At 36.2% G+C, this 27,653-nt stretch overlaps 3 protein-coding genes across 4 annotated transcripts; all 3 read right to left on the bottom strand.

Moving 5' to 3' along the window:
• LOC109706563 (haloacid dehalogenase-like hydrolase domain-containing protein At4g39970) lies at positions 680–3,620 on the bottom strand. Of its 2 annotated transcripts, XM_020227482.1 has the most exons (11): positions 3,096–3,612; positions 2,903–2,996; positions 2,347–2,391; positions 2,187–2,237; positions 1,913–1,987; positions 1,768–1,801; positions 1,471–1,526; positions 1,322–1,381; positions 1,184–1,243; positions 1,040–1,086; positions 680–966 (listed from the first exon to the last, which is right to left on the bottom strand). In XM_020227482.1, the coding sequence occupies exons 1-11, from the start codon at positions 3,521–3,523 to the stop codon at positions 918–920; spliced, it is 999 nt and encodes a 332-aa protein (XP_020083071.1). In that variant the 5' UTR covers positions 3,524–3,612; the 3' UTR covers positions 680–917. The 2 variants fall into 2 exon arrangements, with proteins under 2 accessions (XP_020083071.1, XP_020083072.1); XM_020227483.1 differs by lacking the exon at positions 1,913–1,987 and having other exon boundaries at positions 3,096–3,620.
• On the bottom strand, positions 3,905–5,159 carry LOC109706564 (protein EXORDIUM-like). The gene has a single exon (XM_020227484.1). The coding sequence runs from the start codon at positions 4,986–4,988 to the stop codon at positions 4,038–4,040; it is 951 nt and encodes a 316-aa protein (XP_020083073.1). The 5' UTR covers positions 4,989–5,159; the 3' UTR covers positions 3,905–4,037.
• On the bottom strand, positions 10,547–11,828 carry LOC109723897 (protein EXORDIUM-like). The gene has a single exon (XM_020252401.1). It carries the CDS (start codon positions 11,741–11,743, stop codon positions 10,775–10,777), a length of 969 nt encoding a protein of 322 aa, XP_020107990.1. The 5' UTR covers positions 11,744–11,828; the 3' UTR covers positions 10,547–10,774.

The raw sequence follows: 27,653 nt of genomic DNA, 5'->3' as shown, positions 1-27,653 counted from the left end.
CATACATTAATGTCAGTCAGAGGTGCTGTATCTTCGGCATTATTACTCAGCGTCGGTTGGATATGCGACTAAAAACACCCTTTGAGTTCAACTTATATGTTCTTTTCGATTACATACAGTGCAGTGATCACTTCACCTTGTTTAAGAAAAAAGAACAAAAAAACGAAAGATATATATTGCACCCACAAACTCTCAAAAAATGAGATACTACCGTCCAAGATTTGAACCTGTGCTGTTTGAAAGGCAAATATAGAGAATCGTAATTTCTGACCTCTGAGGCAACATTTCTGAGTGAATAATAAAAGGGCTAATATCCTTGACACACGCTGAGCTTTCACTGAACTTGTAATTGATATCATGTAATTACCAGCTGTCGTCTTAACAGTACTAGAATTTGTAGATTCAGGGTTTAATATATTTATTTTCTACAAGTAGTATGTTTCTAGTGACACGCTTGTAGATTGGCTAATGAATTCGTCATCCGAATTTGCTTTTCAAAAATAAAATCATGTGAAAGATGTTAATTTTATGATGTTCTCTCCAGAAACTCTTGTATATTAGTCCGGTTAAACTTGAAGCTTAGCTACAGGTTAAAATGACTCTGGAAAGCTATCTGTGAATAAAACTACCAATATAGTACCTATTGAAAGATGGGGTTTCTTTTCACCAAGGAAATAAATAAAAACAAAAGAGGATTTTATATTATTTTTATTTTATTTTTGAATAGGTACTAAAGAGGATGCTTACTGCAAGATGCAACATGACTTGCTATATAGATACATTCTTACACTAGAATATCTCAATCTCCAATCATTTGGAGAAATAATAAATGAACATTGGAAATCAAATACATGGAAGCACAGTGTCCACGCCTCGTATTTCCATGCATTGCTCCCAGGCAAAATGAATGGAAATTTTTAGCTAGAAACCAAAGTGTTTTGGAGCAGTAACTTGAGGTCTTCGAGCCTGCGAACACAGCAACTTTCCATTATGCATCAACAAACAAAGCAAGCTTAAACATTACAGAAACAATACATACCTCACTCTACTCAGATCAGGATAGGTTGCAATTGCATCTTTAAAATCCTATTAATATACAAAAAAAAAAAAAGTACAAAGTCACAAGGCGAAGAATCAGGTTTTGTGAAGTGCTGCGAGTTTTAAAAGCAGACCATAAATTCACCTGATTAGCGGTTGAAGATGTATATGTTATTATACAAGACATTCCTGCTCCTTTTGCCGCCTATCAAAAATAAAAATCTCCTCAAAGACCGAAAAAGGGGCAATAAATAGGCTGATATTGCAGAATGCGAGGACCTACTTGTAGCCCAATAACACTATCTTCCACTACTAGACAGTTCTCTGATTGCACGCCTAGTTTCTAATCACAGAAGTGAAGAAATTAGCTAGAGAAGTTAGTAAGTTTTAAAAAGAAAGGAAACTTAAAAATGTTTTTATTTCTTTTATTACCTCAGCAGCTGTAATATATATTGACGGATCAGGCTTCTTTTCTTTGACATCATCACCTGCAACCAGGGAAATCATTTGACAACAATGAAAGTGCAGCACAAATTATTTGTCAAGAATTCGACAAAGCAAAAGGAGATTGAACGAGTCACTTTCTGTCAAAGTTGGAATTGAAAGAACATATGAACTTCAAACTACTAATTTGTTCATTGAGAATTCATTCTTCAACAAAGTTAGGCATTGATCACATCTTGTTATTAAGAGTATAGAATGAACAAACAAATATAATGAAGTATATACCTGCAAGAAAGCAGTCAAGACTCCTGAATCGTTCCTATTGGTAACATAAAAGGAGAAAGAGGCCAAAAAAAGCAGCGTCAGCGCAAGGTTACAACAAATCATTAATAAGACAAGGTTACCTAAGAAACAACAGAAAATGGCTTACTATCCCAATAAGATTTTCAAGGCAAAGGATAACCGAACTTTTAGTCGCCGCGGAACAAACAGCAAGTTTGATACCCTACAACAGTATAAGATAAACCCTACTAAGTGTTTTGATGTCATCAGCACCTTTTCTACAATGTAACTGAGATGGTCCCCAAACAACAGGAATATACACACATAGAAGATCAAAAAACTAAATCCACATTTAAAGAGCTCATGTATGAAGTCAAACTAACATCTATTCGCATAAAGGTACATGCAATAAGTCATATTACCGCACCCTTGACTTCATCCATTAATCGCAGAACACCGGGTCTAGGCTCCACCTAATGACGTAAAAGTCTTCATCAATTAGCTAAAAGTTTCAAAGCGAAGCATCTTTTGCAACAATATTCATCAGGAAAATTTATTATCAGGTTTCAAAAAATAACTTACAGTTCCAGATTTGATAATTTCTTTGTACCTTTCGGTTTTCCAATCCTGCAGAAGAAAAAAGAAAAAGAAAAGGTTCAGCATCAATGTATAAGCTTGTTGATTGGAACCGCGGGAAAATAGAAACGGCACCTCGGGAAAGTGTTAAAGAACAATCTCAGATATGCTGCCGATTTAGGGAATCATGTTTTAAGTAAATACAATTTCAAACGAAAAGTAATTTCTCACTGCTGTGAAAGAGACAAAATTGGAAAGAACACCGCCTGGATGAATTATTATTAGCGTTCAACATAGAGGATAGATTCCGATGGTCGAGGACAATATATCGGTTAAAATTCAGCAAAATATCCTAACCAAGTTCTATAGTAAAAAAGAAGTTGATATTACGAATTTATGTATGCAATTAAGCATGCTCAACAGAAAAAAACAGGACACTAATTTATATCATAAAAACACTTGATAACTCCTTTCTCCTAAACTAATTTGATCATTTTAGGCGAATAATTCAACAATAAGAGGATGTACGTAGCACATTTCCAAACTATTCAACTCTGCTTACTTGGAGGACATCAACCAACTTCTCCCTATCCGAATCGCTCGATGGAGGCGTCTCGAAGATCGAAGAAGAAGGCCATCCGTACTCACCGAAATACCTGCCGATCCCAACCAACACAAGACATTAAGAATCGGAACCGCATACAGAGAATTAGGGTTTTGAACGAATGATAGAGCGAGAGAATTGAGTAGGAAACCATCTCATCTTGGGTTTTCCACCGCCGATCCGGTTCTGGAGCTCGTCGTAGAATTCAGAGGCCCAGTGGAGTGGCTCGGGCGAGGCGGGGGGGCATCGGACGCGGAAGTGCGCGAAGGCGTCGTTGTAGGCTTGGCGATGGAGGTGCTCCGACTCGAGGATCACGCCATCGCAGTCGAAGATGAGGGCGTGGAGAGGGGACGAGGCGGCGGCGGTTGAGGCCGAGCGCGGCGGCGGAGAGGCGGCGGCGGTTGAGGCCGAGCGCGGCGGCGGAGAGGCGGCGGAGGCGATCGGAGAAGGGCGGAGACGAAGGGGAGGTCGCCGGAGGAGGCGAGAGGAGGAGGGTGGTGAGGAGAGGAGGTGAGGAGAGGTGAGGCGACGAGAGGTGGAGGGTGGAGAGGGGAGGAGAAGGGAGGAAGTGGACGCCATTGAAGCGGGGAGATCGATCTAATCCGAATTGAACGCCTTCGACGGCCTTATTACACACTTTATTGCATTCTCTACTTTTTAAGTTTTTATAGATTATCAGACTCGGCGGAGCTATGTGCGGAGCTAGTTGAAAACACCATAGAATTCGGCGACGGAATAGCGACTTATTGCAGACTATATATGCAAAGTCGGTGCCGAGACACCAAAATCTGCCGTGTTTTTGAGTGGTCTATTTTGGGCCTACGTAAGTAACGGATTTCTCATATGCTCGTCCAAGTAAGCGTTGACTCTGTTTACTATAAAAAAATGGATGGATTAGATTACGGTCGCAAGAGAGGACGTTTTTTTTTTTTTAACTTTTTTGGAGAGCAACAACTAACAAGTTAACAAGAGAGGACATACATACTTCAAAATGAATCAAAAAAAATCACAACAACGTACTATAAAGCCATATTCACACATCACAACCATGCGTCCCAAAGTAATCAAAAATTGTGCGCCCCCTCCCCCAGTCTCACACCAAGGTGGAGCAGGAGGACGTCGACGGGTCAAACAGGGCCGGGACCAAGTACTTCCTGCCGTGGGCCCCATTGGCGTTGTAGCTCGCCCCCGTGGCGGGGTCCACGAGCAGGTCCCCGGCGTACCCCGGATACGCCCCCTTCCCGTACACCCCCGCGCACGCCGTCGCCGCCTCTAACGGCGCCTCCTTGGGCCCCTGGAAGAACCCGTCCCCGAACGGGTTCGTGACGGCGCCGGCGATCATGCTGGCGAGGTTGATCACCATGCCGTCGACCCCGACGTCGCCGTTGGGGGCCACCAACGGCGGGGTCTGTGGGCCGTAGATGGGGCGGTGGAAGGGCCAGGCGCACTGGCCGGGGCACTGGGCCGCCGCGTTCCCGACCCACACGTAGGCGGCGCCGGAGTCCCGGTCCGAGGCGTGGGCCCCGCAGCGGCTGACGCAGAAGCCCTCGACCGCCACGTCGTCGGCCGTGAGCACCACCGCGATCCCGCCGCCCTTCTTCGCCGCCCCCCGTGCTTTTCCCGCCAGCTCCGCCACCTGCGGCGTCGTCAGCGACTTCCCCAGAGAGCACCCCTCGTCCGACACCTGATCGCCCAGCAGGATCCGGGCCTTCCCCTCCCCCTCCCCCGCCGCGGCCTTGGACAGGTAGAGCCGGTCGATGCTGCCCCACCACTGGGACACGGAAGGGGCAGCGGTTTGCGTCTGGGGAGCGGGGGCCATCAGGGAGAGGAGGAAATCGGAGACGATGGATTTTTGGGCCGGGGTGAAGCGACCGTACCAGAGGACGGAGACGGGGATGTCGCCTTCGAGCACCGCGCCGTCGTGGTACGTGAGGAGGTTCGGTTGTGGCTGGTACAAAGCTGCGAGTTTTCGAGACCCCGTGGACGCACGGGCTAAGCTCATCAGAAGCATGCTTAGTACTAGTAACAAGTGAGAAGCAGCCATTTTAGAAGAGGAGAGGAGAGGAGAGGAGAGGAGAGGAGAGGCGAGATTGTTGTGTGTCTTGTAGGAAGAGGAGGAGAAGGCCAGGGCCTCTACATATATATATATATATAGGAAGGGAGATGAAGTGTGTTGGGTTGGTTCTGGAGTGTTTCGCGTGAGCTTCGTACAGTAACTGGGAATCCGGATGCAGCTGTATGTGTCTACCCATGGGTATGCAGCGCGTGTGCTTGTACATTATTAATTGAAGTATACATTACATTACTGTGAGAGTCAACAACGGAGGACGAGGAACGGATATGAGTCGAGGAGGAGGCCTAATCCGTCGACTACGCCGCTGATTTCTGGATGGGGACGAATTAATTGGAGGGCATGTGATGCATGAACTTTCCTGTAAGCTCTACATGACTACGGAACAGGGTCGGTTTCGGTCTGAATTTAGCTGGTTAGCTTAGATTTTACTGGTACTTTTAATGCACGGTGTGGTTCCCTTCTATACGAACAATGCTTGCTTGGTACCTCTATTAGATAATTTGACACCCATTTGGCTCGATGCAATTAAAAATACAGTATAATTAAATATGCATATTACTATAAATATATACAGTATTTTTTTGAAAGATAGATATTATGCTATTCGTTTTATTTATTTCATTTAAAAATAAACTTAGTTAAAAATATGAATCAACTAAGATTCGAACTTGGGACTTCAAATATCAACCATTAAGCTCTTTGCTACTTGCGTTAGGAACGGTCGGCTATAAATGTATATAGTTAGTTTGCAACAGTTATAACTCATGTATGTATTTTATTTACTTATATCATAGAAAGTATCATAACTATAAATAATTCCACTGGTTACATACAGTTGAGAACCGTATATTTAAAATTTTATTATTTTATATATGTGATTGTGAGATTGTCTAAGTTTATATTTTTGTTTAAAATTATTCTCTCCAACTACTGCAGTTATAACTGTTGCCAATTTAAGCATAGTTTTAACTATTGCGGTTAAGTTTTCTTATCCAGTTCCAACTGTAGTAGTTGGATTTAAATAAATTAAGCCAAACACAGAATCTAGCTAGCTGTAATTATACTATAGTTATAACGACATACAACCAATCAGATAGTTCTACGACCCGGCTATCTTGGGGGGTTCTGAAGGTTGATTCGTGACTCCGAAAAACATCGCCGGAAATGACATTTGTTCCATCATTAAGGTCACAAATTTATTAAAACTCACACTCGTAATTATACAGTGAGACAGCTTTTCAACTTCAGTGCGATAGAGGAACGAAGTGGAGTCAGTGAAATTCATAAATTTCTCCCACTCCGCCTTCTCGTTCCAAGACAGCTTACTAGCTAATTTAACAACCCGGTACTGGATAACGTACTATACTTCATCCTGTCGATTGAATTAAATTAGTAAATAGAAAATAAGTTGCTACACTACACAATGTTTCCCGTGTCCCTAGGGACACGCTGAATTACAAAATTCTCTCACCCTACACCACGAATACATCACTTGCTAAAAAATACGGACGAGAAACAGATGGCACACATGCGATGATATAGATAACTCGAATAGCTAGCCCATATTTTTTTTAAAATAGAAGGTTTAGGAGTTGAATAGCTGGAATTCGACTGCGCTGTGTCGGCTCATTGACTAGGCCATATCTAGCACGGCCTTTGATTCCTTCTGGCAAAGGGCTGTCTTCTGAGGGCGGGGGCGTCAAGGAGGTGGACCAAAGGCTGGCAACAGTTGTCAAGTGTCGAATATTCCCAACACATTATCTTAAAATTTAAGATAATCAATTAACTTAAAGTATACAAATATAATATCTATATAAATCTCGATAATAACTCGGCTCAACTAATTCCACACCATTTTGAATATGGTTCAATCCGATTCGGCCTCCTGTCATTTCGAATATAACTCGGCTCAAACTAACCTCCGCCTATAGAATAAAATGCTGGTCTCTTTAAGCTAACAATGCTCCCCAGCCCCCTAAGATAGATAGGCACGGAGTGTGATCAAAAGGCCGTATTCAATTTTTTGAATAAAATTTTTTTATGGCTAAATTACAGAAAATCTTTCTATAATAATCTGCTTTTTTACTTTCCTCCCGTGACATTTAAAAACCTACACTTTGCCACCTTGTAAAATGAAAAATGTTCACAAGGGGGTTACGGTGTGTAAAATGACCATTTTGCCCCTCGCCATTGTCGTCTTCTTTCCCATCTTCCTCAGTCGCCCCTTCGTTCGGCCGTGATTCCCACCTCAATCGGCCGCGATTTCTTTCCACTTCCTTCTCCACTTGCTCCTCTTCTCCTTCTGCACCCTCACCGCCCTCGATTTCGGCGACAGTAGGAGAAGGGCAAAGAAGGCTAAGGCAAGGTGGCGGAGGACGGCGAAGGGGATATGGGTGAGAGCGAGGCAGTGGAGGACGGCGAGGCGGCTAGGCGGCGAGGCGGCGGCGAGGTGGCGAGTCGGAGAGAGTCGAAGCAACACGGAGATGGCGGAGGGGTATTTTCGGCATAAAAATATATTTTTTAACGGAACTCTGACGGAACCCTAACGGTAGGGGGTGAAGTGCATATTTTTTATTTTACAGGAGGCAAAGTGTAGGTTTTTAAATGTCAGGGAGGGAAAGTGAAAAAGCGGGTTATTACAAGGAGGTTTTCTGTAATTTAGCCTTTTTTTATCTATAATTTGATTATATTGGATCAGTTGATCAAATCAGGTTGTATTTTGTCATCCTTAATTTTAAAATATTTTTAAAAAATAAAAATTAAACTTAATCTCTAATTATATAATAAAATTTTTATATGAAGTAATTTATTATTAGATATTTTATTCCGGCATCCAATCCGGTCCTAAAATTGTTCAAAAATAATTTCTAATGTTTGGTGAATTGAAGAGCATATTAATTTGCTTTAGCAAAAAATAAATTACATTATATATAATTTGAAATTTCTAATTTTATTTTGAGGAAATATATGTTGGTTAAATATTTTATGTAACACCTTTTCTAATATTAATATTCAAACACAGCGTCAAAGGAAATTTATCCGGCAATGCCAAATAAGCTTTTTACTAGGCTAATTTTTAAAAGGAGCTTGCAAAAAAATTGTGTGAGGAAGGTTTGATGCTAACGCTCCATCTCATCTTCTTAATTCAAGGCATCAAAACCAAACTATACATTTTATATATTTTTTTAAAAGATAGTAGTTTAACAATATGAATTTGATTTAAAAAAAAAAAAAATCAGCTTAATGGTCAAAACTTTAGGGACTTGTCTGTGAAACAACCGTTGTACTCTAAAAGGTTAAACTATTAGAGAACGGTTTGGGCTTAAAACTTTTTAATCGGCCCATGACGTGGATTTGAATTAAATGGGAGGAAATTAATATGCTAGAAGTCTGGCGTGATTCGAACTCAGTACCTTCTGCTCTGATACCATGTGAAACAACCGTTGTACTCTAAAAACTTAAGCCGTTAAAGAATGATGTTTAAACATTTTTATATTTAACGTAGTTCTCACTCATATACTGTTTCATAAAGTGTGCCTTTATAGAATTTTTTTTGGTCATAATTTCACCCAAAATCAGCTTCAAAAACCTTCGAATCAATTCGATACCGTTAGTCCGCAGATTGTTGTTTGGACACATATTGCGTTTTCACTGCCACGATTAAAAACGATTCGGGCTCGTTTCATGGCCTGATCAATGAGGGGGAATCGTCCGATCATATTCTCGTTCATTTCATGCGCTGATCAATGAGGGAATCGTCCGATCATATTTTTTTTCAAATTTTAGCCATTTGATTCAAAAAAGAGATCGAACACGTAAATGACCCACAAGATAAAATATTCCACATGTCAAAGTGATGATTGGAATGATAGCAATAGATAAAACAGTATGGTGAATGAGAAAATTTTACACTACAACTACAATAGGCTGAAGTTATAATTACTCCGAACATCGATTGAAAAAAATGTAAAATTTAAATACGTGGCGTTGTTCCCTATGTTCTTTAGCTGAATTAAAACGGCTTTCAATAGAACTAGTATAATTATCCGCACAATGCAGCAGGTAAATATTATTAAAATAATTTTTTTATTATTTTTGATTATCGATGATAGTTTGAAATTATAAATATACAAAAAAATATGGCGAGGAAATAAAGAAAGAAATAAAAAGAGGCGTCGAAAAGAGAAACGACAAAAGATGTCAGAGTTATACATTTATATATCTATATATATAATATATGACCCACGCTTCGCGGCGGTTAAATAAAATTTTAGTCAGTCATATACAGTTATTAAAAAATATTTAAATAATTTATTATACCATCAAAATTTTATTTTTGATTTATATCTTAGAGTAAATTTATGATGCACTGAACACATTCAAAATATTAATAGTTATATGGCATCCTTCATTGGTTAATGGTAACCTGCTACTTCTAAAAGAATGAAAAATTATTTATTTGCACCTAATTTTTCATACAACGCATATAATATTATATAGTTGATAGAGTATTTAAAAACTAATATTGCAAAATAAAATATGAGATAATAAAAAATTTTTAAATTATTTATTATATTATCAAAATTTTATTTTGACGCATAGTTTAGAATAAATTTATGGTGCAATAGGCTTGTTTATTACCATAAACAGTTTTCAACATATATTCTAAAAAAAAAACTAATTAAATGCTAACTTTTTATTCAAAAGCTGAGAGAGCTCTAAATATATATGTAAAAAGAAAAAAAATATAAGCTTTGCCATAATTTTGTTAAAAAATTTATTTAAATAATATATTATCAATATGCTGAAACTTACTATATTATGATTTATTGCTCCTATGGAGTGTTGAGCAGTTTTATTGAATCTTCTATAACTTTTGCATGAAAATACATGATGGTAAAACACTTTTCTAATTTGGGGGAAGACTTTATAGCTATAGCACATGAAAAATTTTAAAAACAAAGACTATTAGTATTCTCTGTTAGCAAACTTTTTAATATTCTCAACGAAAAATTTTAAGTTGTAAGAAATAAGTAACAGTAATTAATTTAGGTTACAAAATGCTTGGAATTTGAAAAGGGTTAAATTGGATATTAAAATTAGAATACTAATATAGAAAAGTTAGATCAAGATTTTTAGTAATTGTTAGATACTCATGCAGGTCAAATAGGAAAGTAATAAAAATAGAAAAATGAATAATAATGGCAATATCAGTTTATAAAAAAAAAATATTTGATGGATAATAAAGATTATTAATTAACTGAATTAGCTATTTATATTTAACCTGATATAGAAAGTTGAAAAACCACTTATAAAATTATAACAATAAAAGCTGTTAAAATAAAACGTTTGTAATAATATCACACTAAACTAAAAGAAAAAATTAAATTGTAGAGGTTAAGTTATAGGGAGTAGATGAGAGAACAAATTCACTATTAAAAAACAAAAAAAAATTTTAAAAATTAAAATTTTACCACATCAGCTATTGTATTGTATTGAGGATTAATATATAGTTAATAGATAATGCATGTCGCAAGCATATAACAAGGTAATATATTATGGAAAACTTACATTTACATTGAGATACTATTTCAGTCTCGTCGAACAAACGAAAGAATTACACATACAAACTATATTTTGTATATATATATATATATAGCACTACGCACGCCTCCATATTTTGTTTTTTTTTATTTTCTAGTCTCTTTTCTTTTGTAACTAGTTCACGTGTGTACAAAAAGTAGTCCGATCCAGTCCTACACCAAGGTGGAGCAGGAGGACGTTGACGGGTCAAAGAGTGCCGGAACCAAGTACTTCCTCCCGTGGGCCCCATTCGCGTTGTAGCTCGCACCCGTGGCGGGGTCCACCAGCAGGTCCCCGGCGTACCCAGGATACGCCCCCTTCCCGTACACCCCCGTGCACGCCGTCGCCGCCTCTAACGGCGCCTCCTTGGGCCCCTGGAAGAACCCGTCCCCAAACGGATTCGTAACGGCGCCGGCGATCATGCTGGCGAGGTTGATCACCATGCCGTCGACCCCGACGTCGCCGTTAGGCGCCACCAGCGGCGGGGTCTGTGGGCCGTAGATGGGCCGGTGGAAGGGCCACGCGCACTGGCCCGGGCACTGGGCCGCCGAGTTCCCTACCCAGACGTACGCGAACCGGCCCGAGTTGGACCGGCGCGGGGCGGGCCGGGACGAGCCGTGGGCCCCGCAGCGGCTCATGCAGAAGCCCTCGACCGCCACGTCGTCGGCCGTGAGCACCGCATTGATGGCGTCCCGGCGGGCCCCGCGGCCCGCCAGCTTGGCGAGGTCGGCGTCGGTTAGGGTTTTACCGACCGAGTACGACTCGTCGAGGATCTGCGCCCCGGGGGTGAGCGTCGGGATCCGCGCCTTGGACCGGGCGTAGTACTTCTCGGTGGTCCTCCACCACGTGGCGACGGATGGCTCCGTTTTGGAGGACGAGGAGGAGGAGAGGGAGGAGACGAAGTCGGTGAGGATGGCGCGCTGCGAGGCGGTGAACTTACCGTACCAGATGAAGTTAACGGAGATGTTACCGGTGAGAAGCGCGCCCCTGTGGTAGGTTATGGCGAGGGGTTGTTGCTCCACCAGCGCGGTGAGCGTCCTCGCCCCACAGGAGCGTTGGAACAGAAGCGTAGAAGCACATAAGAGGAGGAACAGAGCAATACTCACTCTTGAAGAAGAAGAAGAAGAAGAAGAAGCAGCCATTAGAAGAGCCAGGCTTAACTAATTATTAACAGTGTAATAAAGGGGAAGAACTAGAAGACGCTTTGGTCTACTGTGGAAGGGTCTCGACGAAGGGGTGTGCTTAAATAAGGGGCTCAGAGGCTCAAAGATAAAGGATTGGAAAGAGAAAGGAAACAAAGAGACAATGGTGGTGGGCCCACGTTGTCACACTTGTGGCTTTAGGGACGGTCACTGGACAGCTGTAACGTGGATGTAATGAATTTTTTTTTTTTTTTTACTCTCTTACTAAAATACCCTTTCTCCACAGAGTACAGTGACCTCATTTTTAGCTTTTGCTGGGAACAGGACACCTCAAATTTACCCGTGCGGGTTAAATCGTGCCCTCAGATTTATATTAAAAAAATAAAGATTAGAGAGATATCACAAGTTTAAAGAAATTGATTGCTGTCCCAATTTCTTCGCGAACAAGAATGGGAACGTTGATCGAGGAGGGGCAAAAGGGGTGGGAAGACAGGCTGGACATAGTTTTTGTTTGGGGAAGCGGGTCGCTGGAGGGTGGAACGGCCGTTGCGTTGCGGATGGGTTCGAGCGCGTACGTGCCAGCTGTAGCTGGTTTGCGTGCGAGGTGGCGCGGTCCTCCGCAATTGCTCTCGTACGGTCACCCAGTCACGATTCACTCGTGAGTTCTCCTCTCCGAAGGAGAAAAAAAAAAAAAAGAAAAAAATAGAATGCATAAATGATATTACTGACGTAATATTTTTAATTAATAAATTTATTTTTTAAAATTTTTTTATTTCATCATAATTAATAAAAAATATTTTAATTATATTTTTTAAAAAATATATATATAATTAATTTATTATTAATAATATGGCGAAAGTGTGGTACTCCATACTAGAGACTTTCTTCCTCCTTTATACTCTTTTAAAATTTTACGTTTTTTCCGGCAAACGCTTAAATTAGGAGTATATAAATAAAAAATAATATATTTGAAATGGTTGGTATATAAGAAACCTGCAGTTTGCAGGAAAATAGAGGTAATTTTGTCTTCTGCTAATTAGAGAATGGACTAGTGGCTACAGGCAAACATTACTTCTTTTTTTTTCCCTCTTTTCTTTTTCTGTTGCCACGTAAAGTACGTACCAATTTTATAGCTAGAAGACAATCACTTTCTCCAACAATGTCCCCTCAATAATAGAGGAAACTCATGGTACAAAATAAGCTTATCTACGCTCTTCCTGTGCCTCCTACGGTGTTCTCTGAGGATGTCAATAAATATGAATATTTAAAATTTTATTCAAATTTGAATTCGAACGAAACGAATATATCTCATTGATATGAATATAGATATAAAAAATAAAAATTCGACGGATATGGATTCGGATATGGATTTTGATTGTACCCGATCCAAATCCGAACCCGACCCGAATCCAAATTTATTTTGTATTATATAAAATATATATATAAAAATTTGATATTATATTTGAATTTGTATTTTAAAATTTTAAATTTAATATAATATATTTTACAATATTGAAAAAAGAAATAATTGTTTCGGGTTCAAATTTTCGGGTTCGGATTCGGATATGGATTTTTAAAATCCGTCGGGTTCGGGTCTCGGGTTTGGAGTCGGGTTCGGGTTCGGATTTTTAAAAATCCGCCCCGAATCCAACCCGTTGACATCTCTAGTGTTCTCTGATCATCTTGTTGTTATGTGATAATGGAGCTTGCAGTGCTAGTGCTGTTTTTTTTAAAAAAAATAAAAAATAAAAATGTAAACACTAGTGAAGCAATTCACGAAACAACAGATAGATAATTAAAAAAAAATAAAAACGATGATGATGATAATAATAATAATAATAATAATAATAATAAAAGTGACAATAAGAAGTGGAATTTATCTTACTGTTGAAAAAATATAACAACCGAAGAAATGAAAAAAGAATAGTTCGGCCCAATATAGAAATATGATCCAATTCGATTCAAGCAATAAAAAAGAATAATTCGATTTGATTTAAACAAATATATATATATATATATACACATCGAGGATTTGAGACAGTTCGAGATGCAGTCCACACCCAATAATTTAAAAACATATTAGTATATCACAAATTTAAGGAGAATAATATATAGATATAAATGAGTGGATTCTACTAGTCTCCAGCATGTCTCTTGGACATGTCTCCCTAGCAATTTAAGCAAAAACTTACAATATTGATTATAATAAGCACCACTGGTTGGCTCGTATGATTTTAAGTCATTAATTAAGTTCTTAATGTCATTAAAACCTTGCATGATCCCTAGATATCTTGCACAGTAACGTGCTTGTGTGTTAATTAGAGCTATCTAGTTAAATAGCTAGTGTTGGATCATGTGCCGGTGTGGACGACGACGACGACAAAGGCCAGAGATAGAGATTCAACCTCACTCGATCCTACCGGCGCTGATGGCTCGACCGGTTTGTGATCAGCCACACGTGGAGTTGCACGGGGAACAATTTTATCATTTATTTATGTGTTCATTGGATCTCACAATGTTTTCGAATCACTTTGTCCCTTGTGTACGTAGTAGCATCTAGACTTAGGTTAAACTAATGGCTCGCTATCCATCCACCAATTTCACCACTAGCTAGCACCAGGTTGGCACTCGAAAGTCAAAACATTGTATAAAACTTTCATTACGTTCAAGGTTTCTTTGAATACAACATGGAAAGATAAATACGATTGCAAATGGTCTATAATTGGCGAGAATTAGTTGTCTACATATATGCATTCAGAGATAGCACGCTACGTACCCACTTCATTCACATAGAAAATAAATTCAAATTCAGAAGTTGAAACAACTCGGCCTCAAATAAGTTACAGACCACCATACCAAAAAATAAAAATAGAAATAAAAATGAATGATAAAAAAAAAAAACTTAGAAACATAAAATAAAAAAAGTAAATAAAATAAAAAAAAAGCAAGACTAAAAAATAGTTCATTAAAGGGTTGCAGAACTTAGTCTAGATGTTTTTTTTTTTTGTGAGAGATAGATAGCTCGCTACCCGCTTCATTTATTTTATTTAGAAATAAACTTAGCTAGAAATGTGAATCAACTAAGATTCGAACTTGGGTCTCGAGTACCAACCACCAAGCCCTTTGCCACTTGCTCTATGGACGGTCGGTGTCTAAATATTTTTTTGAGAATAGATAGCGCGTTACCTGTTTCATTCATTGAAGATATGAATTAGACTACAGGGGTGAGACAACTAGGACCTCAGAGAGAGAGAGAGGAAAAAAAAAAAGACGCAGTCATAAGGAGTCCTTCCAAGAATCAATCAGCTGTTTGAGCCTACGCACCACCGAACCCGGGTACATCTGTACGTTATGGTCGGTGTCTAAATGTTAATCGTATACATTGTACTTTTTGGTTGCATTCTCTGGTTACCCTGAATTTCACACTTTCGTTGTTTCAATTGACCACATATGAAGCATCATCTCTTAACATAAACTAATTACATGATACTATATGCTAAAAATCCCTGCAAAAACTCTCATGCCAAATTCACTTATACATATACGAACGAGAGGAAGGAGTTAAACAAAGAAAATAACAACAAAACTAAAATGTTTTACTTGTTTAATTGTCTATAATAATATATAATTAGCTGGAAAATAGGTGACACTAGCTAGCGAGCTAAAAAACTATATATGGTTGCTCATTCCGATCCCCGTTCTACGGTTATACAGACGATAAATACGAACTCCAATTAATCCATAATTAATTTATTTTAATCCTATATATATATATATATATATATATATATATATATATATATATATATATATATTGCGTACCCTTCTACAGCATCAAGAGAAACTTCGTCCATTAATCGCATGCAGTTAAGCTAATAAATGTCTCCCTATCCATACGTAAATCGTCGGCGGAATTAACGTATGCTGCCTCTCATTCGTCCCTTTGACTTTTGCATTAAATTTGTGTACGTATAATCCAAATCGATTTCATCATACACAAAGGGCCCATTTGGTTGATGCTTGATTTCTTAATATGTTTTATTAAAAATATTTAATTTTCTCATTTAATTCAAATTGTATATATAGTTATTAAAGTATTACTGAACTAGTAGAATCATTATAGATTAGTGTAATAACTCGCGCAATGCAGCTAGTTAATATTATTGTAACAAATTTTTTATTCATCATAACTTGAAAGTAAATTTTTGTAAAGAATCTAAACAAACTGTTTGATTTGATTTATTCTCAATAGCCATGAGATGGTCATCTTAGAATTATCCTTTTGTCAACGAATGCTCAAATTACACTCGTAGTTGAAGGATGAGCATCTACATCAATAATTCGAGCATTGTATACGTTATTAGTCCGATGGATCGCACAGGGGGCGGCTAGCGATGGCAACAGCACTGGTGCCAGTATGGTACGACGTCCCCTACATAATAATCTTTACATAGCAACAATTCAGAAAAATAAAAAACACATAAAAAGTTTAAAAAAAATGTCTAAAAATTTTTATTTTATCAAAAAAGTCAAAAACAAAAGTGCATCAAACAAACCTCTTACACCCAATTTAAGGGGGTGCTATATATAATATCAATACTAACAAAAAATATTAGGAGGTCCCATATCTACTAATTTTTTATGAATAAAATCCTATTCAACTGTACTAAAATTGAAATAAAAAAAAGAATGCCACTATTTCTGAACCTAACTAAAATCCAAATAATAAAACACATTAAAAAACATTCCTTCATAATAGTGGGAGAGGACTTTGTAGCACGTGGTTGAAGCACATATTTGAAAACTTCCACGCCTCCTCCTTTACCCCCACCATTGCCTCGAAAGACGATGCCCCTATTGTTGCCTCCGATGATGGCAACGTCGACAGCGACAACGACCCCTTCGGCGGTGGCGGATGCCGCAGTGTCTAGAAAAAAGGTGAGGGAGAGAGACCATCATTAACAAAGAAGAAAAAAAAAAAGAAAAGAAAAAAATAAAGAGAGAGAATAGGTAGGTGTGGATGGGATGGCATAATTGGCGACAATTTTATATAGCAACAGGGAAAGAATTGGATTCATTAAGTGGAACATCAACAGACGGGAAGGCAAAGGGTTGAATTTCAGATTTGAAGGTAGAGAAATGGACACATTAATTAGTACTTTATGGTAGTGTTTGGATTGGGTACAAGAGGGGGGATAAGGGGGTTTATTCCTACTCTTGTACCCAAACAGGATTTTTGGTCGTGGGGAACACTTGTTCCCACCCTATACCCAGTTGTGCGCGGGTATAGGTACCGGTATAGGTGGGAACAAGTTGTTCCTACCCAGGGGTGGAACAACTGTTCCACCCCGATACAAGAGAGAGAGAGAAAGAGAGAAAGAGAGAGAGAGAGAGAGAGATTTATTTTAAATTTATAATTTTAAAATTTAAATTTATAATTTTAAATTATAAATTTTAAAGTTTAAATTTTAAATTTGATATTTTTATATTTTAAATATGATATTTTTAGTTTTCAAATTTTAAATTTGATATTTTTATCTTTCAAATTTAAATTTGGTCTTAAATTTAAAATTAGATATTTAAAATTAAAATTTTGAAAATTAAAATGTTAAATCTAATTTCAAAATTTATAATTTAAAAGTTAAAATTTTCAATTTAAAATTTTCAGTTTAAAAATTTAAATTCAATTATAGGAGTAATATATCATTATTTTCTATTTATAACTACCAACTATTCCACCTTATACTCACATTTTCATCCAAACATAATTTTTCTAGTTCCAACTTATACTCACATTTTCATCCAAATAAAAAAATACCTTTATTCCTACGAAAATCTATATTTGTACCTATCCCCAGCATAACTAGTTCTTACTTATACCCAAACCAAACGAACTCTATAGAAAAACGAAGGGTTGCTATAAGTGAAAATAAAAAGAAATAAGTATTAAAAAATGAGTCCCACAGCCCACAATTAAGGACGGCTTGCCATGTGGATTTTAGTATGGAGATTAATAATAGTTTATAGATTTCTTAATATGTTTTATTGAAAATATTTAATTTTTATCATTCAATTCAAATTGTATAGTTATTAAAGTATTACTGAACTAGCAGAATCATTATAGACTATTGTAATAACTCGCGCAATGCAGCGAGTTGGTATTATTGTAACAAAATTTTTTATTCATTATAACTTGAAAATAAATTTTTGTAAAGAATCTAAACAAACCATTTGATTTGATTTATTCTCAATAGCAATGAGATGATCACCTTAGAATTATCCTTTTGTCAACGAATGCTCAAATCATACTCGTAGTTGAATGTAAAAAAATGAATGTAAATTCTATCATCTTTCTTTCTTAGGACCAGCTTTTATACACTAGCTAGTACAATGATTAGTCCTTAATTTTAATATTAAAAACATAAAAAAGTTGTCTAAATTTTTGGATGAAAGGGTGTGAAAATATTTACAACCAACGTTTGAACAAACAAGTAGCATTTGTTTAAAAGGATTGAGTTGGATGATTACATCACATATAATGATGTTTCTATAGAAGATGCTAAATGATGTAAACTTGCACTGATAATGACTTCAAATAATGTAGTTGGGCGAATCACGTAGAAAAAGATAAGTTTCAACACTCGATATCGATTGATGTCAAATTTGTTCTTTCCCCTCAAAATTGAGAGGATTATATATATGTATATATGCTGAATGCGACGTTACAGACTACGTAGTGCTGAATGCGACATAACAGACTACGTAGTACGAAAGTAGGAGGCTTCAGTAGTTATTACCATGTTAGAGATGGCTACTGTAATTAACGAGATTAATACAACATAATTTTCTAAGAAAAGTCAATGAACTACATGCCAAAATGACAAGTGTATAATTTTTTTCGAAACTGCTTAAATATACTGATCAGAGCAAGAAAACTATTCACGACGAAAAAGAAATGTACTAGAAAGAGTAGAGCAGGGAAGTCACGTTTTAGAGTGTGCAAAAGAAACTTTTGCTTTTAAGGCGACACTGGGTTTAATTCCTTCCATTTATTTGCGAGAAAGAAAAAATGAAAAAAATTGTTTGCTTATCCAAGGTCCCTGAAATCCAATCCTAGCAATTTAATCAATTGCGTTGGACATGCTAATTTATTATGTATAGACCGACTCATAAAACATGTGGTAACGCATTCCACAATTTTTAACTAAGGGAGTGTTTGGTTTCTCGAAAAACACAAAGACTATTAATTTAAAAAAACTATGAAAAATTTTTATGAAATTTTTTTTTCATAGTTTTTATTCTTTTGGGATAAATAAAGTTGAAAAAAAGAAATATTATAGTTTTTCATAAAGACCGAAACAAAACATTTCAGAAAAATTATTTTTAAAAATATCAAAAGAATAAAAAATAATTTTACAGATTAAAAATTATTTATTAAAATAATTTTTTTTTAGAAAACCAAACACCCTCTAAATCTTTTCCTTTTTTAAATGGTGAGCACCGGTACCTACGTCTTTTGGCCGAGCGGAGTAAACATTCCAGGAAAAAAATCTAGAATGTATCAATTATATTGCCGACGTGACATTCCCAACTAATAAATTGTCTCCCTTGGGTTCAGTAGTTTCATCATGATTAATAAACAAAATATTTTAATTATATCTTTCTCTCAAAAAAAATAATTATTTAAATAATTATTTTGTTACCGATAATGTGGTGTAAATATGATACTATAGACTTTGTCACATTCCAGACAAACACCAATCATCATACCACACAATAAACAGTACTCTCTTTTCGGTGCTTTTGAGTTTTTAGCCATTGGATGGAGAGAAGTAGGGTTGAGATGATGGTGGTAGGTGATGGTAAGTGAAATAGTATTTGATCCAAGGGGTATTAGTAATTGCGGAGTAGATCTAAGGGTTAGAAACTTAGAAGCACAAAGGGATTGGTACTTCTAAAATTCAAATCATCACTTTTTGAAGGATATTCATTTCCAGTCATTCATTTTTCTGTTCACTTGATGGACAAAAGAACAATATCGAAAATGTGTGAAATTTGATTTTCAGATAGTTTAAATAGTTTAGATCATGTTTAACGGTGCCAATCATCAATTTGGAAGCTCTATCATCGAAAATAAATTGGTAGTAAACTGAGCCGTTTACTACCGATAGTATTCTAACAAAACTATATATATATAGAGTCCGGCTACTATACTGTCGATAGTACCAAGCCCTTGGTACTATTGAATTTTCTACCATTAGATCTACCATTTGATCATTTTCACCCGTTAGATTATACTATTAAACCAACCACCCACTCAACCCTAGGGGACCACTATCAATTTAACCGGGGACCACTATAATCCTAACCGCACATCTTTTCATCCAACGGTCGAAAACTCAATAGTACCAAGGGCTTGGTACTATTGATAGTATAGTAGCATAATTCTATATATATATATATATTAGTACTATATATATATATATATATAGAGAGAGAGAGAGAGAGAGAGAGAGAGAGAGAGAGAGAGAGAGAGAGAGTCCGGTTGCTATGCTATCGATAGCACCAAGCACTTGGTGCTATCAAGTTTTCTGCCGTTAGATTAACCCCTTTGATTATTTTTATCCGTTAGATTATACTATTCAACCACCCACTCAGCCCTAGGGGGCCTACATCATCCTAACCGCACATCTTTTAATCCAATGGTGAAAAACTTAATAGCACCAAGTCATTAGTGCTATTAACAGTATTACAGCCTAGTTATATATATATATATATATATATAGTCCAACTATGGTGCTTGTAAAAGCACCAAGCACTTACTGCTTGTAAGTTTTTTACCGTTAGATCTACTCATAGGATCATTTTCAACCATTAGATTATACTATTCAACCAACCACTCACTAAACCCTAGGGCCCACATCATCCTAACCGCATATCCCTTAATCGAATGGCTAAAAATCTACAAGCACTAATAACTTGGTACTTTTAAAATCACAGTAGCTGAATAATATATATATATATAGTTGAACTAGAATGCTATAGGTAGCAAACGGGCTCCGTTGCCACTCATTTGTTTTCGATGATGGAGCCTTTAAATCGACGATCGGCACCGTTGAACATGATCTATACCACTTGAAATATCTAGAAATCAAATTTTATGCTTTTTCGATATTGTTCTCTTGTTCATCAAGTTGGCGTAAAAATAATCGGCTGAAAATAAATATCTTCTAAAAAGTGATGATAGAAATTTTATAATCAAGATCGAGAGTATAGATCTTGTTCTAAATAGTTTAATTTTCTAACAAAAATTCAATTGATTTGGATAGCTTTACACCGTTAAACGAGAAAATGCCTCATATCGGCCATTAGAATTACAAATTTTGAAACCCTTTGATCATTAGGTCAATGATGTCGAAAAGAGCTAGGCTGGTATACTATCGGTAGCACGGAGGCCTCCGTGCTACCAAGTTATTTTCAATGATACGACTTTCAAATCGATGATCGGCTCCGTTAGACTTGATATACACTATTGAAAGTATTTGGAAACTAAATTTCATAATTTTTCGACATCATTTGGCTAGTGATCAAAAGGTCTCAAAATTAACAATTTTAATGGTAGATTTGATGCGTTTGTGAATTTAACGGTGTAAAACAATCCAAATCTGATGGAATTTTTATAGAAAATTCTTTTCACTATTTAGAGTAAGATCAGTACCTCTGATCTTAAATTCGAGTCTTTTATCATTATTTTTTATGATATTTTTATTTTCAGCCGTTTATTTTTACACTACTCGTTTGATAGGTAAATGACTTTGAAAAATTATGAAATTTAGTTTCCAAATATTTTCAATAGTGTAGATCAAGTCTAACGGAACCGATCATTAATTTGAAAGCCGCACCATTGAAAACAACTTGGTAGCACGGAGGCCTCCGTGTTACCGATAGTCATTGTTGAAGGTGCCGCCCCGTGCCTACGGCACGGGGCGTGCCGTACCGTGCCCCCAAGAAGGGGGCACGGTACAGGGGGGTCTCGGACCCCCCCTGGGTGCTGCGGCACAAGCCGCGTGCCGCTCGAGACAAAGCGGCACGTGGCCATGTGCCGCGGCACTGTGCCGCGTGCCGGCCTTTTTTTTTTTTTTTTTTTTTTTTTTTTTTGGCTTTTTTTTTCGGTTTTGTCTCTTTTTTTTGGTTCTCTGGGATACAGAGCCTTCGCCCGGCCATCTATATTGCCTTTTGTTCACTTTTCTTTTATTTTTTTGTTCTCTGGGATATAGACATCCATTTTTTCTTCGCAAATTATTTTGTCAAAATTTGTCGCACCGCGAAGTTTTCGATGAATCAGGGGAACAAAAATTGATCTCCTAAACAAATTTTGATTAGATATTTTTTAAAAGAATAAAAAAAATATGGATGTAATTGCGGTACTATTCTCGTTGTTCTAGTTATTATATACTTCCTAATCGAATCAATATATAGATTTTGAAACGTTTTTAGAAAAAATAAAATTTTCTATCATTTTATCTGTTATAATTTTTTAAATTATAAAAAAATTAAAAACAAAAGAATTTTCAATTGTTACAGCAAGTATAGTTGTACTTTTCAAATAAAAAAAAATAAAAACAAAAGAATTTTAATTTATATTCTACATCAGGTATAGTTGTACTTTATATACAAAATGCTTACATGCATGTTAATTGATGAGTATAATAAGCTATACATAGCAAAAATTAATAATAACTTGCCTAAATCTTTCAAAATAACATTATAAAAGCTTACTGGAACCAAAAAATTTAATAAATTCGTGCCAAAGCGTGCCGTAGGAGGTCGTGCGATATCTGTCGGCACGCAAGCGTGCCCGTGCCGTTACCGTGCCTAAGGACGTAGCGGCACGCCCCGTGCCACGGCACTTTAAACCTTGCCGATAGTATACCAGCCTAGCTCTCTCTCTCTCTCTCTCTCTCTCTCTCTTTATATATATATATATATATATATATATATATATATATATATATATATATATATATAATTATTATATATATAGTTGAGCTAGAATACTATCGGTAGTAAACGAGCCGTTTTACTACGATTTGTTTTCGATGATAGAACTTTCAAATTGACGATCGGCTCCGTTGAACATGATCTATGCCACTTAAAGTGTTTAGAAATCAAATTTCAAATCTTTTCGACATCATTTCCTAATGATCAAAGTGTTTCAAAATTTGTAATTTTAATGGTGTCGTATAAGAAGTTTTCCGTTTACGCGCGTAAATTATATCTCCAATTCAATTGAATTTTTGTTAGAAAATTCTTTAAACTATTTAAAACAAGATCTATACTCTTGATCTTGATTACAAGACTTCTATCATCATTTTTTAAAAATTATTCATTTTCAGCCATTCATTTTTCTGTTCACTTGATGGATAAAAGAACAATATCGAAAATGCGTGAAATTTAATTTCTAGGCAGTTTAAATGGTTTAGATCATATTTAACGGAGCCGATCGTCAATTTGGAAGCTCTATCATCGAAAATAAATCGGTAGTAAAACGGCTCGTTTACTACCGATAGTATTCTAGCTCAACTATATATATATCCAAAACCAAAAAGCACTATGCCACGGCCAATTATCCCCCCCCACTTCTCGATCGTCTCCCCATCCCTCTCTAAATACATTAACGCAAATTGTTGAATGTCTCAATTGCCATCCTTCTTAATTAACGAATACAAGTGCTCAACAGTTTTGTACACAGCAAATGTTGCGTGTAAAACGATTTTGCCATCCAAATAGTGGAATGCGCGCAGTAAATAATCTGCATCCGGCAATTCAAGCAAGCTTCTTCAAATACTAAACTGAATGAGCGGCGGAATCATTTTATGTAATGTATAAATAAATATTATTACTCCGTCCAGCTACGTCCACTTGGCTGCTTCTGATTGGCCTGGGTTTCGAGGCAATGGGGCCACTCGTGCAAGAAAAGAAATGCATGTACACACGCACGAGGTCCTTGTGCTCTTTGCCTCTTTCCATCCCTTACTCATTCCCACGCACGTGGGAATGCGAGTGGGGTTTTTGTCGGCGTCATTCACTCCGGCCCGAACCCCACAGCTTTTTGATCGGCCGCCTCGGTCGCTGCCGGGCCCTGCACTTTTCGGCTTTCGCCGTCGCTACTGTATTTGTCCACGTTCGTCATGCTCGAGCACACTTATTAATGGTGATTTGGACGACACAGCATTTGTCCACGCTCTATTAATGTTCGGCCACTATTAAATTTTATTCTTTTATGCAACGTTTGGTAAGGAAATTGGAATAGAAATAGATCCTTATCCTTTCTTTTATATCCAAACGTTAATTTTTTATTCGAGAATAGTAATTCTCGATTATTCCTACCAACATCTTCATTTTTTATATAAAACTATCTAAAATTATTTTTATCCCCAGAAACAATTCAATTTTCATCCAAACATTATTTTTCTTATCTCCATACTTGTATCTATTCCTGTAATAGCTAGTTCTTGCTTATACCCGAACCAAACGGTACCTTAATTTTCTTTTATGAGAATTAATCTTTACGTGCATTAGGATTAGTCTGTAAACTACATATTATTATGCTTGGCCACCATATCACTGAGTGTCGTGATTGATTTGCGTCTTCCAAAATATCTTATACAAGTTATTTTTTAAAAATCTTTGCATGTTAATTCTATATATTCTACATATTATTATGCTTGGCCACCATATCACTGAGTGCCATGATTGATTTGCGTCTTCCAAAATATCTTATACAAGTTATTCTTTAAAAATCTTTGCATGTTAATTCTATATATATATATAGCAAAATAAGTATATATTTAGCATCATCGATCTGTTGGAGATCTGCCACCTTAACCAGCGGTAATTTTTCTGTAAAATTTCAACCATAATAATTGGTATTATAACAGATATCTGATTTTCTAATACTTCTACCCCTCTTTTAAAATACAGAGTTGAGGAAATTGTATGATGCTAGTAATAAATTTAATTTCTATATAAATAAATATGTCAATTTTATTTGATTTGTATTTGGTCAGATTTAATAAACCTAACATACTTCTACTTGAAATAAAAGAATAATTGCTTCTATACCTTTTGAAACTTCAAAAATATTTTATTTATTCTTACTTTTTTTTTTTTCTTTTCAATATACTTTTCATATATTTCTCGTTATTTCAAAATATCCCTACAGTTACCACCCGTTAAGTTAACTTAGGTTAAACGTAAGTTAAATAGCTACCACAGTTAAAAAAAATTAAAATACCACTTTTGTCCTTAACTTAAGAACAAATAAGAAATATTGGTGATGATAAAAGGGTATATTTGAAAAGACCAAAAAATAAAATATTTTTTTTGCCCCTAACTTAAGGGCAAATAAGAAAAGTCGGTGATTCTGAAAGGCCCTGACTGCCTACTCTATGTAGCTAAATTCATCTTCTTATTAAATGAAGCGGATAGCGTGTTACCTATTTCTCAAAAAAAAAAGAAAAGTCAGTAATGACAAAAGGGTATATTTGAAATGGCAAAATAGTAATTTTATAGAGATAATAAAGTTTATTAATAAATTTTAACTCTATAGATATATTAGAAATAGATTGGAACGTAAAAAGAACAATTTCAATATTAGTCTTTTAAGAGAAATAAATTAAAAAGTTTAAAGCTTTTCAAGGATATATAAGCAATTGCTCTTAAAATAAATACACTTACCTAACTTTCCAAAGAAATTATGTACGGGTGTGCAGGAGTCTAGTGGTGAAGATTTGAATTTAAATACTTGGGTAGAAAAGTTGAGTTGTCTCAAAATAATAAAGGTTAAAATCTAAAATATCTTAGGAATAAAGTAGTAGGCAAACAATCGATTCTCTCTGCAACTCGGCATTCTTCTTTTTAGTTTTATTTCGGCTCGTTGTCTTTTTAAAACCTCTATTTTTTTTTTTTTTTTTTTTTTGGCTTTTAGAATGAGAGAGAAAGAAAAGTAATGACAATCTTGCGAGTTACGTAACCAGTACTTGTCGCTTAAGTAGGACAAAAGGAATAATTAAGTCGCCTTTCTTTAACAAGTCAAGTTTTGTTGGTCTCTCTCTCTCTCTCTCTCTCTCTCTCTCATTGAATTCGATCAATTATAGTGAGGTGCATAAATAATGGATACATGCATGGCACCACTATTCTCTGTAAACTTTCATCCTAAGTTTATTTTACTCTGCAAACTTTTAATTTCGACAATCACAGCCCCTAAACTTTTAAACAACTTTACTTTATTCGTCTATATTTTTATGAGGATGAGTTATTAATTATTTATAACTGGTGACCAGTACATCTCATTATATTCCTCTCGTATTTCAACAATACTGTCCTTTGAGTACCAATTTTTTCCATGTATGAAAATTATTGAAAAGGAATCAAATGCTATTCTGGTTTACGAAAATATAGATGAACTAGGTACAAGCAGTAATTTTTATTTTAAGATAAAAATTAAAAATGAAACATTATAAAAAGTTTAGGAAGCAGGTTGAATCCTCATTAAAAGTATAGAGTTTAGAATGTTTGCTATAATTTTTTTAGTTGAAAAATTAATTATTATCTTCAGTACGAGAAACTCCAACGCAAATTGTTAGGTCGTGGTCTTTAATTCTGCTCAAATTAAAAGCCTCCTAATGGAGCCATGCTCTCATGCCTATTAAATTATTAACTAGTCTAAAGCTAACACTTTTTTCTGCAGAGAATCAATTTGGTCCAGTTCGTGCAAAAGTGCTTTTCAAAGAAGCCGAAATTAAACTTATAACGATCCAACCAGCTAGCAACAATAACTCATTGGATCCAAATAATCAGTCTAAAACATTTAAACCCAGTTATAATTACAAGCGTGTATGTCATATATATTCTGATCGAAATCGATTTTTCATCCGATATGGAACTATTTAAGCATTACATAACTCCTCTCAAACCACCACCAAGTATTCAAAATAAATTTTTTTAAGAGATAAATAACATACTATCCGTTTTATTTAATCTTTTTAGAAATAAATTTAGTTAGAAATGTAAATCAATTAAAATTCAAACTTGAAATCTTCAATACCAACTATTAAATTCATTGTCAGTTGTGTCAGGAACAAGAAGTGTATTCAAAACAAGTTAAGTTCTCGATTGATAGGTACTGTTGATGCATCTAACGTCGGCGCCTCGCGAGACCCAGCACATCTCTTCCCCCAACTGGAAACCTTGCAACATCACGACCTGGCTCGCTCGTACGTGACGTCACGGTTCTTAAAATGGCAATGCAACAGCTGTAGTATAAAGATCGATCATCATTGGATGTGGTGTAGATTGTAGAGAGTGAGAACTGCGTAAAGATGCACTTAATTAACTAGCTAGATGCAGTTTAATTGTGCCTTTTAATCTATCGTTTAATTAATTTTTAAAAAAAATTTAAACATTATTTTGGAAGAATCAGTTTGATCCTCGAGATTGAAGGTAATGAAATAATGACGGTTAAATAAAAAAAAAGTATTTAACTGTTACTTTCTTACAAAAGTTTTTAATATTATTACAAAACCTTTCGTGATGTGAGCTAGCGGCTTACTTATGTATGTCTCCACACTTCTAATCTTAAAATATTTCTTCTACTCTGGATTCAACTGGGGGGGCGAAAAGAACCTAATATTTTCACGAAGCTGGACTGAGGGCCATCAAATTAGACATAAAATTTGTTGTATCTCAAACTAGACATAATATTTTCACGAACTTACTATGCTTCTGGAAGCACGGAGCCTTCCGTGCTTTCAGATAGTTTTTTATGTTGCGACTTTCAAATCGTCGATCGGCTCTATTAAACTTGATCTAGAGTATTTGAAGTACCTAGAAAATAAATTTTACAATT

This window comes from Ananas comosus, linkage group 2, assembly GCF_001540865.1.
Source record: "Ananas comosus cultivar F153 linkage group 2, ASM154086v1, whole genome shotgun sequence".
Lineage (NCBI taxonomy): Eukaryota > Viridiplantae > Streptophyta > Magnoliopsida > Poales > Bromeliaceae > Ananas > Ananas comosus.
Note: the sequence above shows the minus strand (reverse complement) of the source record. Positions and strands in the feature narration are given on the sequence as shown.

What these genes read in the sequence shown, in the direction of transcription:
- LOC109706563 (XM_020227482.1), bottom strand. Translation starts at nt 3,523, where the DNA reads ATGGCGTCCACTTCCTCCCTTCTCCTCCCCTCTCCACCCTCCACCTCT. An exon ending in ATAGTGTTATTGGGCTACAA is followed by an intron (nt 1,244 to 1,321) that starts GTAGGTCCTCGC and finishes TATTTTTGATAG; the next exon opens with GCGGCAAAAGGAGCAGGAAT. An exon ending in CCTGATCTGAGTAGAGTGAG is followed by an intron (nt 967 to 1,039) that starts GTATGTATTGTT and finishes CTGTGTTCGCAG; the next exon opens with GCTCGAAGACCTCAAGTTAC.
- LOC109706564 (XM_020227484.1), bottom strand. Translation starts at nt 4,988, where the DNA reads ATGGCTGCTTCTCACTTGTTACTAGTACTAAGCATGCTTCTGATGAGC.
- LOC109723897 (XM_020252401.1), bottom strand. Translation starts at nt 11,743, where the DNA reads ATGGCTGCTTCTTCTTCTTCTTCTTCTTCTTCAAGAGTGAGTATTGCT.